This window comes from Megascapheus bottae, chromosome 6, assembly GCF_031878675.1.
Source record: "Megascapheus bottae isolate mThoBot1 chromosome 6, mThoBot2.hap1, whole genome shotgun sequence".
Taxonomy (NCBI): domain Eukaryota; kingdom Metazoa; phylum Chordata; class Mammalia; order Rodentia; family Geomyidae; genus Megascapheus; species Megascapheus bottae.
In genome coordinates this window covers 18,974,197-18,988,262 of record NC_143514.1, presented here as the reverse complement: position 1 = coordinate 18,988,262, position 14,066 = coordinate 18,974,197, and the positions used below count along the sequence as shown (strand labels likewise).

At 45.8% G+C, this 14,066-nt stretch overlaps 1 protein-coding gene across 1 annotated transcript; it reads right to left on the bottom strand.

The window, feature by feature from the left end:
• Window positions 1–1,140: 1,140 nt before the first annotated feature.
• On the bottom strand, window positions 1,141–9,980 carry Gpr61 (G protein-coupled receptor 61). The gene is made up of 3 exons (XM_090334359.1): window positions 9,911–9,980; window positions 3,396–5,583; window positions 1,141–2,748 (listed from the first exon to the last, which is right to left on the bottom strand). Exon 2 carries the CDS (start codon window positions 5,000–5,002, stop codon window positions 3,647–3,649), a length of 1,356 nt encoding a protein of 451 aa, XP_090190485.1. The 5' UTR covers window positions 5,003–5,583; window positions 9,911–9,980; the 3' UTR covers window positions 1,141–2,748; window positions 3,396–3,646.
• Window positions 9,981–14,066: the final 4,086 nt, after the last annotated feature.

Here is a 14,066-nt window from a genome sequence, read left to right as displayed (position 1 = left end):
TCTCATCCTCCAGGATAAACCAAGTTGGTCTACCTTAAGGGCTTAAGACTACCTCAATCGCACACCCAGAAACTACTGCATATTCCAACTCTCTTACCAAAATACTCTGTTGTGATGACCACACAGAAAGAGAAGTTAGTAAAACTTGCCATTCAGCCCTAGTATCACCCGAAAAATGAACAAATCCCCTGTTGATAGCTTTATTCTGATACCTTCTTTGACTGAGAACCCCGGGGTTCTACTGCGAAAGCAGTCCTAAAATACCCCTGAAGCCAAACAGCCCCACATTTACTCTGACCATGCATTCTAAGAGAGGATGTACTTATTTTTTTGAAATCCTAAAATGTCACCCTGTAATTAAAAATTATGTCTCTAATAAAATCTAAACTTAGATTAAGATTCCATCAAAAAGGTCTATATAGTGGTGGTGATTCATTAATTAGAAGCATCTAATTAGAAGTTTAGTTTAACCACCTTAAGTAGCTTCACCCAGCATTTTATTAATGCCATTTGTTTCAAGTTGGAGACATCTCCCACTGATTTCCAGATGACTGTTAAAATGAAAGGGGCTGCTTTTTCCATGATTGATATTTCTGGGGGAAAGGGCGAGAGGAAAGGAAAGAAAACCCAGTACATATTTAGAAACCTTTTGCCAGGTGCTTCCATGCCTCATCACTTTTAATCTTCACAAAAACCCTGTAAGGTAGGTAATATTGATCCCCATTTTTACAGATGAGGAAATAGGCTCAGAACAATTAAGCAGCTTTCTCAAGTTCACACAGTTGTAAGTAGATCTGACTTCAAATATCTCCTCCTCCTCCTCCTCCTCCTCCTCCTCCTCCTCTTCTTCCTCTTCCTCCTCCTCTTCCTCCTCCTCTTCCTCCTCCTCCTTTATCATTTTCCTAGAAGATATTGCTTGGGGACACCTAACATAAAAGGTCTAAGGTTTTCATCAAGAATGGGAGTCACCTCAGTATCACCAGGATGCAGGAAAAAGCAACTGACAGGATGCTTGCCTTTCCCTGTTGATTCTTTGGTGTATTGGGAGCTAAATCTTACATAATAAACTTTACCAAGCCATCCTGCTGACTAGAAAACTATAAGGAGGCCAAAGCAGAACATTACTGGAAAACTTCTCAGTGTAATAAAAGAGAAAGTTTATTTCCTACATGATCCATGTCTATAGGGGAAAATGAATAAATGAATCCATGTATGTCTAATTCTAGTAAATTCCAGTGAGATTGCCGTATCAGGTAATTTCAGCCTGAATTAAAGATACTCTTGCACTGAACTTCCTTCTTCTATGCATGTGAGGGAAGAAGGGGGACATTTCAAAGGAAAAAGCAAAATGACCTGAAAGCAATGTTTAATGCTCAACATCATCCTCTCCTTATTTCCACTGGGATCACACTGCCATCTGCTGGTAGTTCCTCAGTCCTTATCGTTGATAAGTGGTATTTATTGGAAAGGGTCTCCTCTCTGCACCCCCTCCGGAAAAATGAGTTTTGTTGGTTGGAGTTTATCTTAAAAGGGAGGGCAGAGAAAAGAACATGTTTTTGAATCACAAAGGACTCTTCTTGCAGTATATACTGTCTAAGGGATTTTAGTAGTATCATAGGCATTCCACTAGAATAATAACCTAGTGATAGGAAAACAAAAACTGGAAAATTTCCTCATTTAAAAGGGAGAAGGTACATTTGCCCAGTTTTACTTATTTTTTTCTTTACTGTAGTACAATCTGCAGGAATTGTATGTAGCACTGCAACAAACTCATAGAAGCTAGAACCATAGATATATCCTCTAATATATTTCTCAAGTACATTTTATAGTACTTTGTAAGATCTAAATGCTCTATAAAAATATAAAGTTACTGATAAAATTAGACTATGAACTCCTTGAAGACAGTGACTACCACATAACCGCCCTGTGGGTTCCAGGGCATAATGAGAGTTCATATATTTAAACACTGAATGGAACTGAAGGAGTCAATGTTGGTATCAATATAACTTTATAAAAATTATTTATTGGCTGTTCAAAAGGTAAACTGCATCACTCCCCCATTCCTTTCCCCCCTTTGATGCTCCTTGAGCCAGAAATTGGTTCCAGTATAGACAGTACCATCCTCTGTCTCTATCTTGACCTTTTGTTGTTGTTGTCATTCGTCATGGGGCTTGAACTCTGGGCCTGGGTGCTGTCCCTGAGCTCTTCATCTCAAGGCTACCACCCTACCCCTGAGTCATGGCATCACTTCCCATTTTCTAGTGGTTAATTGGAGATAAGAGTCTCACGGGCTTTAGTGCCCCAGCTGGCTTTGAACGTCAAGCCTCAGATCTCAGCCTCCTGAGTAGCTTGGATTACAGGCATGAGCCACTGCACCGGCTTATCTTGACCTTTTAATGTTACCTCTTTCAATTCAGGGGAGGGAGACGGTCAGATGGGCATCCTATCTAGTTCGCTATTATTCCCTTTCCTTTGGAAATACCATCAACAGTACCAATCAACATGTTTCCTATAGTCTTAATTAGTAAACAGCTAAACCCAACTCTTGTGCCCTGTCTCCAACCCAGGGCTGGAGGTAGGAGAAGGATTTTATCACTGAAGCTAATTTTGGGAGCAGTGAATGAGAATAGGGAGGCATTTAAGGTACCCCCCACCCTTCCCATGCCCGACCTTAGTCTCTTGTACCCGATTGTCCAAGGGGCTGGAGGTGGGTCACTGCTGTGAGGAGAGAGATCAGGGAGGCCAGTCCTGGAAAGAAAAGATTTGCAATATTATTTTTCAGGGCTGTTTACCCAGTCTCCCTTCCAGTCTCTTTCCCAATTTAAATGCTAGCTTCTAGTCTTATCTACCTAACTCCCAATCATTCTAATTATTCATCTGAAAGACGGGGAGAAAAAGACACATTGTCTTATTTTTGTCTTTGCTGAGATCAAGTCCTATACCTGATCTCCTACATAGTGAAAAATGGAAGAGATTTTCCTGAAGAGTGGGAGACAGCAAGCTGCAGTCAGCTTGCCTGTCTTCTATTCCATACACCCCAATTGTTCTTTCTTTCTGCTTCTGGGAAAATCCAGGAAAAGAATACACCCAGAAAGTCCTTTCACTATAAGGAAATTTCGACTAGATAAAGGTCTGTTAACTCATATGTAATTATTTGGCTATAGTTTATTCTTTTCAAACCTAATAATAAAATAAGAAGACGTGGGTAATTTTCTTACCTTGCTAGAGTACAAATACTTCCCTGAACAATTACATGGAAAATCAAAAAATTCTCAGTGATCCCCAGAATAACTCCAAATCTGGCTTACTGCCTCAATCTTTCAACTTCTACCCTTAGAGACTTCCCCTGTTTCCTTGCATATGAAAAGTTTACTGATCGAGAGGTTCCACCTCACCTTTATGACCCTTTTCTCTCATCACCGTCTCACCATACCCAGGTTCCCTCCCCCAGTAGTCAAAGATCACAGCCAAGTCCAAGGCTTTTGCCACTTGTCCATCCTGTTGGCTCTGGTTCTGACCCAGGACACTAAGCAAAATCTGTGTGTGGAGACCCCAGTCAGCTAGAAAAAAGGTTGTTCCATAAGGGCAGTCCTTGTGATCATGACCAGTTCCCATCCCTGTTGCCCTCCAAGTATCCAGTGACCCATCATGACTCCAGGCGAGGTGAGGGGTCAGGACGGAGGAAGCTGTCTGACATAATGATGTCACTGGTGAGTTGCTGCTCTAGGAACTCCGAGGTCTCTTCAGCTATTTGTCCTGGGATCCGAAAGTCTACAGCAGGAGGTTCCTGTTTTGGGCTGGGTACAGGCCGGGAAACCCAGTTCTCTGCCGGACAGCCAGTCCCTTGGAGGAACTGTAGGAAGTTCTCCTCAATTGAGCCCTCCCGGCTTGGTAGCCTAAGCTCTTCCTCTGGAGCTGGCTTGAAGAAACAGACGAACTGCTTGCTAAGCTCCCCTCGGATCTGCCGGTTGAGACATCCATAGAAGAAAGGGTTGGAAGTGAAGCAAAAGTAGCCAATCCAAGTTACTACATTCTCCACCTGTCCAGTTGAGATGGGCTGAGGGCTCAGAGCAACGTAGAGATGAAAAGAGAAGTAGGGCAACCAACAGAGCAGAAACTGTCCTCCCACAGCCAGGAGAATCACTGCTGCTTTCCCTCCCCCAAACGTCCGGTGTGGGGTGGTCTGGGGAGCCCCAGAGCTGGTAACCATAGTAGAACGGCTACTGAGAGACTCCGAGCGTTGTCGGGGTGTCTCCATCCATGTGGGCAGTGGCCCATGTTGCATTGCAGCTACACGAGCAACTCGGAACATACTGCAGTAGACGACAAGAATGAGGAGCAAGGGCAACACGAAGTAAAGGACCGCAAAGACCACCACGAAAAGCTGGCAGTAGGCACTGTGGCTCCACTGGAGTGAGCAGCCTGGGGGGACACTGGGAGCTCCTCCCTCCCAGGACACCCTTCCCAACACTGGCACAGAAGCCATGGCCAGGGCCTTTACCCACACACCCACCAGCACAGAGGCCACCAGCCCCAGCGTCATGCGCACCTCGTAACGCATGGGGTGCACCACATAATAGTAGCGCTCTACATTGATGGCTGACACTGAGAGAATGGCCAGGCTGACGAAGCATACACTCAGGAACAAGTAGAGGCGGCAGGCCACCTCCCCAAAGAGGGCATGGTCAAAGAGGGCAGAGCTGGAGAGCATGGCCAGGGGCATGAGGGTCAGAGCAGCCAGCAGATCTACCAGGCAGAGGTGGAAGACGAAGACAAATTTTCGGAGGGCAGGTGTCTTGGCAATGACAGCCATCACAGCAGCATTGCCAGCCACAGCAGTCAAGTCCAGCAGAAGCATGAAGAAGAGGGCCACAGATTCTGAAGCTATGTCCCGCAGCCCCACCTCTGGGACCCCACTGGCAGTAGAGGGACCTGGGGTTTGAGGGACCCTCCCCAAAACAGAAGAATTCCCTGATGACTGGGGGATGGGTGAGGACTCCATGGGGCCGAAAGAGGACACCCAGGGTACCTCCTGTCACAGCTCCATCCCCCATCCTAGTCCACAACCCTGGGATGGTGAGCCCAGGCCCAGGCTTCCCAATTTCGTGGGTGAGTGGGAGGCCTCCTGCTGGAGCCTCTTGGGCAAGCTCTTTTCACCAACTCTGGGGCTGCACTCCTTTGTAGGCACATACCAAGCCAAGCAATTGTGGGCTCAGAGGCTCATATCACCTTTCTGGCAGGAGGTGGTAATGGAAAAGAAGCAGGCAATATGTGAGACTTTTCCACTCAACAGTACTCCATTTTCTGAGTTGTCTCCAGCACCTCTTTTTCCTGCTTTTCCTCTCTGTTCCCCATACCCTTCCTTTGGAGAGAGCTATTATCCAGGGATTCTAAAGTATCTGTCTCCCTTCCCCAGGATCCTGCTGAATTCAAGGACAGGGCTTCCACTTTAGGCTTGGTTGTGTGGATTTCCTGACTTCTGGTTTCTTCTGAATGAGGAGGAGAAGAAACATGAGATACAGCTTCCAGTTCCAGGTCTGGCCATTACTGTGTCTATGACTCTTCTGGACTTCATAAAGGAATCTGTAAAATGAAGGAATAATATCCACTTCACAACTCTGTTTGCAAGGCCAAGCATAACTGGTTACTAACAGTACCCACTTTAAGAAGTATTGTTCAGGATCTGTGGCTCAAGTGGTAGAGTGTCAGCAGTAATCAAAAAAGTTAAGGGACAGCATCAAGACCTTGAGTTCAAGCCCAGTGCTGGCACCAAAAAAAGAAAAAGAAAGAAAGGAAAAAAAGGGGCAGTGGAGAGCTGGGTGCTGGTGGCTCACACTCCTAGTTACTCAGGAGGCTGAAATCTGAGGATCACAGTTTGAAGCCAACACAGGCAGGAATGTCCACGAGCCTCTTATTTTCAATTGGCCATCACAAAAGCCAGAAATGGAGCTGTGGTTTAAGTAGTAGAGCACTAACCTTGAGCGAAAAAGCTCTGGGACAGCACCCAGGCCTTGAGTTCAAGACAAGGACTGGCACAAAAACAAAAAGTCATATTTACATAGGGCTTTCTACTTTTTTTTTTTTTTTTTTTTTTTTGCCAGTCCTGGGCTTGAGCTCAGGGCTTGAGCACTGTCCTTGGACTTTCTCAAGGCTAGAACTCTACCACTTGAGCCTCAGCACCACTTCCGGCTTTTTTCTATGTATGTGGTACCAAGGAATTGAACCCAGGTCTTCATGCATGCTAGGCAAGCACTTTAACCACTAGGCCAAACTCCCGGCCCTGGGCTTTCTACTTTCTAGGCTATGTTCCAAGCACTAAGATGTATATTAGCTTACCTTAATATTCATACAACCTTGAGGTAGATAGGGTTTTTATCTCCATTTTCTAGAGATAACCCTGAAGCCTAGAGAAGTTAAGGAACTTATCCCAAATCACACAACAAGTAGCAAGTTGTGGGCACCTACCCGTATAGTCCAGCCCCAGGACTAGTTCTTTTGCCCATTGTTTGCAAGCTATGCTAAGATGCCCTTCCTATCATCTGGAATATTGTAGATTTCCACTAAACCCTTTTTGAACTTAAGCTGTTTATCTCTCAGTACTTTGTCACCTGAGAGGTACTCAGAACGGCCACTTTTGGTTTTGGGGTGTGTGTGTGTTTGTGTGTGTGTGTACTGAGGCTTGACCTCAGGCCCTTATATCATGTTTAGCTCTTTTGCTTCAGGCTGGTGCTCTACCACTTGAGACACAACTCTACTTCTGGCTTTTTGCTATTAATTGGAGAAGAGCATCTCTTAGATTAATCTGCCCAGGATGGCCTCAAGCCTGGATCCTCAGATCTCAGTCTACTTGAGTAGATTCAAGTATTACAGGTGTGAGCTACAGTGTCTGGCCAGAGTTACCACTTTGAGAGAATTGAGAAAAAGCAGTGAAAAAGAATCACTCTACTAGATGGAAACTGGAAGGCCAGCTTATGGTTTCCTGAACCACCTTCCCAACCCAAAGAGCATAAGTCACTTAAAAGTGCCTTTTTCCACCTATTCTAGCTGCTGCCGATACCACTGCCGCTGCCTCCTCTTCTTCTTCTTCTGCTGCTGCTGGTCCTGAGGCTTGAACTCAGGGCCTAAGCACTGTCCTTGAGCTTTTTCCTCAAGGCTAGTGCTCTGCCATTTGAGCTACAGCACCACCTCTGGCTTTTCTATGTATATGGTGCCAAGGAATTGAACCCCGGTCTTCATGCATGCTAGGCAAGCACTCTACCACTAGGCCAAACTCCCGAGCCCTATTCTAACTTCTTAAGACTTGTGGTTGAGCACTAGTGGCTCATGTCTGTAATCCTAGCTACATAGGAGGCTGAGATCATGGTTCAAAGACCACCTTGGCAGGAAAGTTCATGAGTCTGTTATCTCCAGTTAACAAGCAAAAAGCCAGAGGTGGAGCTGTTGGCTCAAGTGGTAGAGCACTGACCTTGAGCAAAAAAAGCTAAGGAATAGTACCCAGGCCCTGAGTTCAAGCCCTAGTACTGAAAGACTGTTGAGTCCCTACTGGTAGGAGAGTTGCTGCTCCTAACCTACCCCTCCCACCTTCATAGATCTCTGGTTGTTGGAGTTGAACCTTTGAGGGTACTGGATCCAAAGCTGTTGTGGTTCTGGGCTATTATCCCATTACAGAATAATGAGTGCCTAGGCGCCTATGTAAGAGGGGTAAAGGTGGGCTGGGAGCGTGGCCTAGTGGTAGAGTGCTTGCCTAGCATGCACAAAGCCCTAGGTTTGATTTCTTAGTACCATATAAACAGAAAAGTCCAGAAATGGCTCTGTGGCTCCAGTGGTAAAGTGCTAGCCTTGAGAAAGCTCAAGGACAGTGCCCAGGCCCTGAGTTCAAGCCACAGAATTGGCAAAAAAAAAAAAAAAAGAGGGACAAAAGTGGCAGGGGGCATGGGAAGCAGAAGACTGCCATTAAGGAAATCGATGTGCATAAAGCAAGAAAACTGGAAGAAATCAGCTTCTCTGATGTCTCCTGATCAAATGGCAGATCACATCTGTTTTATGTGCATCGTTACCCAAGTTAAGTTTGCATATAACTGAAACAGGTTGCCCAATGTAATTAAAATTTTTTGTTCATTTACACATACCATTCTTATAATGTAGATTCCCTCAGTGTAGGGTGCCGAGTTCTACCACAGCTTAGAGGATCAGACAGATCAAATCTGATGCCTTTCTGGGCCACATTTTCCTCATCTCGGAAAACATTTGATTATAAGTTCTGGGCTGTGGAAGGTTTGGTGTTTGCTCAATTATAAAACTTGCCATTTCTATGACTTCAATGAAGAGGCCTGCATGGCCTGCCAATGGCTCATCTCTTCAGCTACCATTTTATAATCATCAGGGAATTTTGGTGTTATCATAAACCATGTGCTATGCATGCAGTTCTGTGAACTGAATCAGATTCAAATTGATTAATTGAATTGCTGTCCCCTTGTACAAACTCTAGAAAAATTCAGTCAGTCATTTAGGTGCCAACTAGGTGACTCTTCCAGAAAGGATAACCCAGGTTCTGATTCAAAGCTTCCTAACTATGAGCAACTACTTAGGGATGCGCCTCTCTCCAGGAACAACAGCTCATTTCTCAGTAGAGATGGCCACTTCAACTTAGGATCTCCAGAGAAGATGAAGAAAGGACACAGAAGTGGAGAGGTTAACTTTTTGTTAAAACAGTCTACCAAGGGAAAATAATGCCTGAAGAAAAGCTAAAAGTCACATCTCTCTATGCCATGATTTATCCAGTCTTCCTTCCTGTGAGTAGGGCCTAGATGATGTAGCTCTGAGTCCATGAGAACTAAAGGAGGAGTGGTCCACCTTATGTGTTTAGACAAGAAGAGTCTAATCTAGCAAGGCCTAGCCAGAATCTCAGATTGAAAGGAAGCAGACATGGTTTCCACGTGGATGTGGAGGACCACTGTAAAGCCATGGTGAAGCCCTAGGCAAGAAGGCCTTTCTCTTTCTCATAGCCCCCCTCAATCTTGCCAGTATTTCCACAGTGACTCCCAAATGCCTGGATTCCAGTTTACCTCCTAAGAGACAGACTAATACGACTGGTTACTTGGCACCCCCTCACTGATGAGCTAGGTTATGGAGGGGATAATGATATCACAGGGGAAACCCAGAGAACCTGACTCTACTCCTAGTTCGTGTCATCATGGCTTATCCCCCCACAAATGCTCTCATCATCCCACTGTTTCCTTCTAACACCACCCCCTCACTTCCAGGACCTCTTAGGACCTGGAAGCTTTGAACACCGTAGGAACTTGAGATCTGGCCTCCAGTAGGTCTGTAGTCTAGTCAAGTTCCGAATATCCTTGTCTCAGGATACGAGATGAACACAAGTGCCCATCCCAAGGCCACAGAGGCGTCATTACGATTCATATGTACCTATGTCTCCCACAGAACTTCCACCCCACGGCCTTCCTTTAGAAAAGAGTAAGCCCCTCTCCCCAGCCAGGGGAGATTTCCAGGGAGAGTTGTTACCTCTCCCTAAGACAGTTGCCCATGCTCAGGACACAGTTGCTCAGCAGCCTGATGCCAAAGCACTCCTTCTTAGAATGTAGGAGACCCATCTCTATGACCAGGGGCAAGGCAGATCGAGAATGATGCTGTATGTTGCAGGTTGTGGCTATTCCTGTCAGCAGGAGGTACCCATCCCTCCCCCCACCCTCTGGGCTTCACAGATGCCCACATCCCAATACTGCCTTTGGGATAACTGGGAACCCATCCCCTAACAAAACTGCCCACTATAGGCCAGGATGGCCTGATGCTTGGAATGCTATCCTTCTGTAGGAAGGCAGCACTCACCACCAGGCCCTGGGGCTGCCACCGCCCCCCCCCCCCCATTTCTGGCCTAGTCGGCAACTCCTACCTTTGCTGAGCAGCTCTCAGCTCCCATGTGATAGCGCTTCTCAGCTGATGCTTCTTCAAGGCTGCTGAAGCCTGAACCACTGCAGTGAGCAGTGAGAGGCAGCCGGCAGAGCAGGATGCTCCAAAAGCTTCTGGGTCCTAATGGCCTCCTGCTTCCCACCCAGCCCCTTAAAGCCACTTCTGGAGCAAGCACCTGGGCCTCATGACCCCAAGCAAAGTGCGCAGATCTGAGCCTAACTTCTTACACTTCTCAAAAGCTTGATGGGGCTGGGTAATGACAGGCAGAGGAAACCTTCCCAATCAGTTAAAAAAAAAAAAAAGCACTTGGAGTCAGAAAATTCATGCTCTGCCTGGCTATGAAACTTAATAATTGTGTATCTTTGGGTAAGTCACTTCCATTTTTGCCTTTTTTTTTCTTTTTTTGATCTGTGGGATTCCAAAGTCAGTGATACCTGATGGTCTTTACAATCCAGTCATTGTGTGGTTTTGTGTGATGTGTGGACTGAGATGTTTTTTGTAGAAGTAGGTCAGGGTAGGACAGCGAGGGCCAATGGAGATGAGGGATCTCACATCTCCTGAGCTACCCTATGCTTTACACAGCACTGCTCCACAGAGCTAGGGTGGGAGCTGTTTTCTTAGGAAGGCCCAGGTTGGTCTGGAATTGTAGGTCTGGACAGATCTGAGGAGCATCACTATCTAGGTGATAGGCTGTTAGAAGTGAGATAAGAGGCATGACCAGCTGACTGACAATGGCTCATGCCTGTATTCCTAGCTACTCAGGAGGCTGAGAGATGAGGCTCACAATTCAAAACTAGCCCAGAGAGGAAAGTCGGTGAAACTCTTATCTCAAGTTAGTCACTGAAGAGTAAGAAGTAGAAGAGTTGCAGAAGTGTTAGAGTACTAGCCTTAGGCAAAAAAAGCTAAGAAACGTCCCCAGACCTTGGGTTCAAGCCTGAGTACCAGCAAAAAAAAAAAAAAAAAAAAAAAAAAAAGGAGCATGGGGCCGGGAGTTTGGCCTAGTGGTAGAGTGCTTGCCTAGCATGTATGAAGACCCAGGTTTGATTCCTCGGTACCACATACATAGAAAAAGCCAGAAGTGGCTACAGCTCAAGTGGTAGAGCTTTAAGCCTTGAAAAATCCCAAGAACAATGCTCAAGCCCTGAGCTTAAGCCCAGGACTGACGAAAATAAAAATAAAAAAAAGGAGGAGCATAAAAACACGGGTAGTTCCCCAAGCAAGTGACTGATACCAAGGCTAGGATCCACAGTGCTCAATGAAGAGATCACTCATCAGTTTCACGGGCAGAGCCAGGAGCCTGAAAAGAAATCCGCCATAATGCTGGCTTCAAGGCCTGGTGCTCTGAGACTTGTCTATCTAGGAATTCCTTCTACATCCAAAAAGGAAGAAGGGAAATCTAGAGTTTTTACTAGACTCAACTAAAAAGTCATTGAATTGGAGAATTAACCAGGGAATTAAGAAGGGTAGGTTAGCTTCCCCAAACAACAACAAAGGAACGGTAGGGGAGTGTAGCCTAGCATACACAAAGCTCTGGGTTCAATTCCTTGGAACCGCATACACAGAAAAAGCCGGAAGTGGTGCTGTGGCTCAAGTGGTAGAGCACTAGCCTTGAGAAAACTCAAGGACTGTGCCCAGACCCTGAGTTCAAACCCCAGGACTGGCAATAGTAATAATAATAATAATAATAATAATAATAATAATAATAATAATAATGGAGCTGCCCAAGTAATAATAATAATAATAATAATAATAATGGAGCTGCCCAAGAGCTGATACAGTGATTTCTGCTGCCACCAGCCACTATTTCTTGAGCTCTTGTATCAGCCCCTCAGCGTACATCATCATCCCTTCTCACACCCATCTATGAGACACCCTATTTTACAGATAAGGAAATTAGTCATTTTCCCCAGATCACATATAGCTAGAGTTGCCTGATGCTGGTGGTGTATGCCTGTAATCCCACCTACTCCAAAGGTTGAGAACTGAGGGTTGTGGTTTAAAGCCAGCCCAGACAGGAAAGACCATGAGTCTCTTATCTCCAATTATTCACCAAAAAGTTGAAAGTGGAGCTGTGGCTCAAGTGATAGAGACAGTGCCCAGACCCTAAATTCAAGCCCCAGGACTAGCAAACACACACAAGTCAAATATAGCCACAGAGTCAATATTTGAACCCAAATCTGTTAGAAAGCAAAGTGTTTCATCTTTACATGACACTGAGCAGGAGCCCAGGCTGAAATGCACTGCCCCCCCCCCCCAACAGGGGTTCCAAGAGAAACAGAACAGACACAGCTCTTTTAAACAGGAGTACAGAACAAGCACTAGACTGGGGTCAGATCGAATTTGACTCTACTAATTAGGGGTTAAGACCTCATTCTGCATTGTCTGTGTATCAGCTTTTGTATCCTTACTTTCCAGCTTATCTAGTAGGAAGAGGAAGCTGTAATACAAATGACGCATGCTGCTCAGGTATGGGGGTGATAGCACCATTGCCATGGCTGGCCACAAAGCTGGAATGATGGCCTGTGCCAAGGTCACAAGACTTCTCCCAGAGAGTAACTGGGGAGGTGGTATGTCCTGGAGCTGACAATAGGAATATCGGTAATGGTGGTGCAGCTCCTATGTTTATGTGCCAGTATTAGAATTCTCTCAGGTTTGTCTGCTTCTGAACCAGGATCTTCAGCATTCTTGATCTAGCCTCCTTAGAGCTAGGCTCAGAGGTGTGACAGCTAGCTATTGTTACTATTTCTTAAAGCCCATTCTGGGAGTCCACTTCTTATGTTGTATTTCATTAAACTATCTCAGTGAGTGTTTGAAGTAGCCATTGGTGTCATACCTCACCCCCCCCATTCCACTATTCTTCCCTTTTAGAGCTCAGCACAGTAAAAGGGGTGGGTAGACCAAAGTGGAGAAATAGTGTGGTCTTCAAACCACACCAGTGATTCATGGTCCACCACACATATCCAAGGACATTGTTTCAGGATGGAGAATAGGCTCCTGCCTAATGGTGGTACCTCTCTTCTCATTGTCATGGTAGGACCTTGATGCTGAGCAGGCCTACTCCTCACGCTTCCCTTCCCCTCCCATGCCTTTTGAAAAGGTTCTGTCTGCTTCACCTCTCCCCTTTCCTGCCCAGGATAGGAGCCTGGTGTTTACCTTTGAGAACCTGACATTTACCTTTCATCCATGCATCATTTATTCAGTAGTGTATGAGTGAGAGAGTGTGTGTGTGTGTGTGTGTGTGTGTGTGTGTGTGTGTGCCGTAGGGCTTAAACTTCAGTGCCTTGGTGCCATCTCTGAGCTATTGTGCTCAAGGCTAGCACTCTACCACTTGAGTCACATTTCTGCTTTCTGCTTTATCACTGGTTAATTCTCCAATTAAGAATCTCATAGACTTTCCTGCTTGGGCTGGCTTTGAACCACAATCCTCAGATCTCAGCCTCCTGAGGAGCTAAGATTTCAGGTGTGAGTCACCAGTGCTTGACCTTTAAGTAACTTTGGAGGTGAGGGAGGGGGAGGAGGTATAATGGGGCTTCAACTCAGGGCCTGGGCCCTGTCCTTTAGCTTTTTAAACTTAGAGCTGGCACTCTACCAGCTTTTTGGTGATTAATTGGAGATTAAGAGTCTCCTGGCCTTTTCTGCCCCAGGGCAGACTTCTAACCTCAGTCCTCGGATCTCAGCTTCCTGAGGGGCTAGAATTATGGATATGCAGGGCTTTCGAATGTGGCTTAGTGGTAAAATGCTTGCCTAACATGCATGAAGCTCTGGTTCAATTCCTCAGTTCCACATAAACACAAAAATCCAGAAGTGGTTCTATGGCTCAAGAGGTAGAGTGCTAGTCTTGAGCACAGAATGGCTCAGAGTTCAGACCCTGAGTTCAAGCCCCAAGACTGGCAAAAAACCCATACACACACACACACACACACACACACACACACACACACACACACACACACACACACACACACACACATATATATAGGCATGCATCCTTGATGCTGGATTTGAGTGCTTTCTGTATACCCATAGCTCCCTTCCTAGAGCCTCTGGGCTGCTTAGTAGTGACTGCCTGTCTTCCTTGCTCTCTTCCTCTGTCAAAACCTGCTCTCAGAAAAGAGGTTGATAGGGCCGGGAGTTTGGCC

Coding starts and splice junctions, on each gene's coding strand:
- Gpr61 (XM_090334359.1), bottom strand. CDS start 5,002: ATGGAGTCCTCACCCATCCCCCAGTCATCAGGGAATTCTTCTGTTTTG.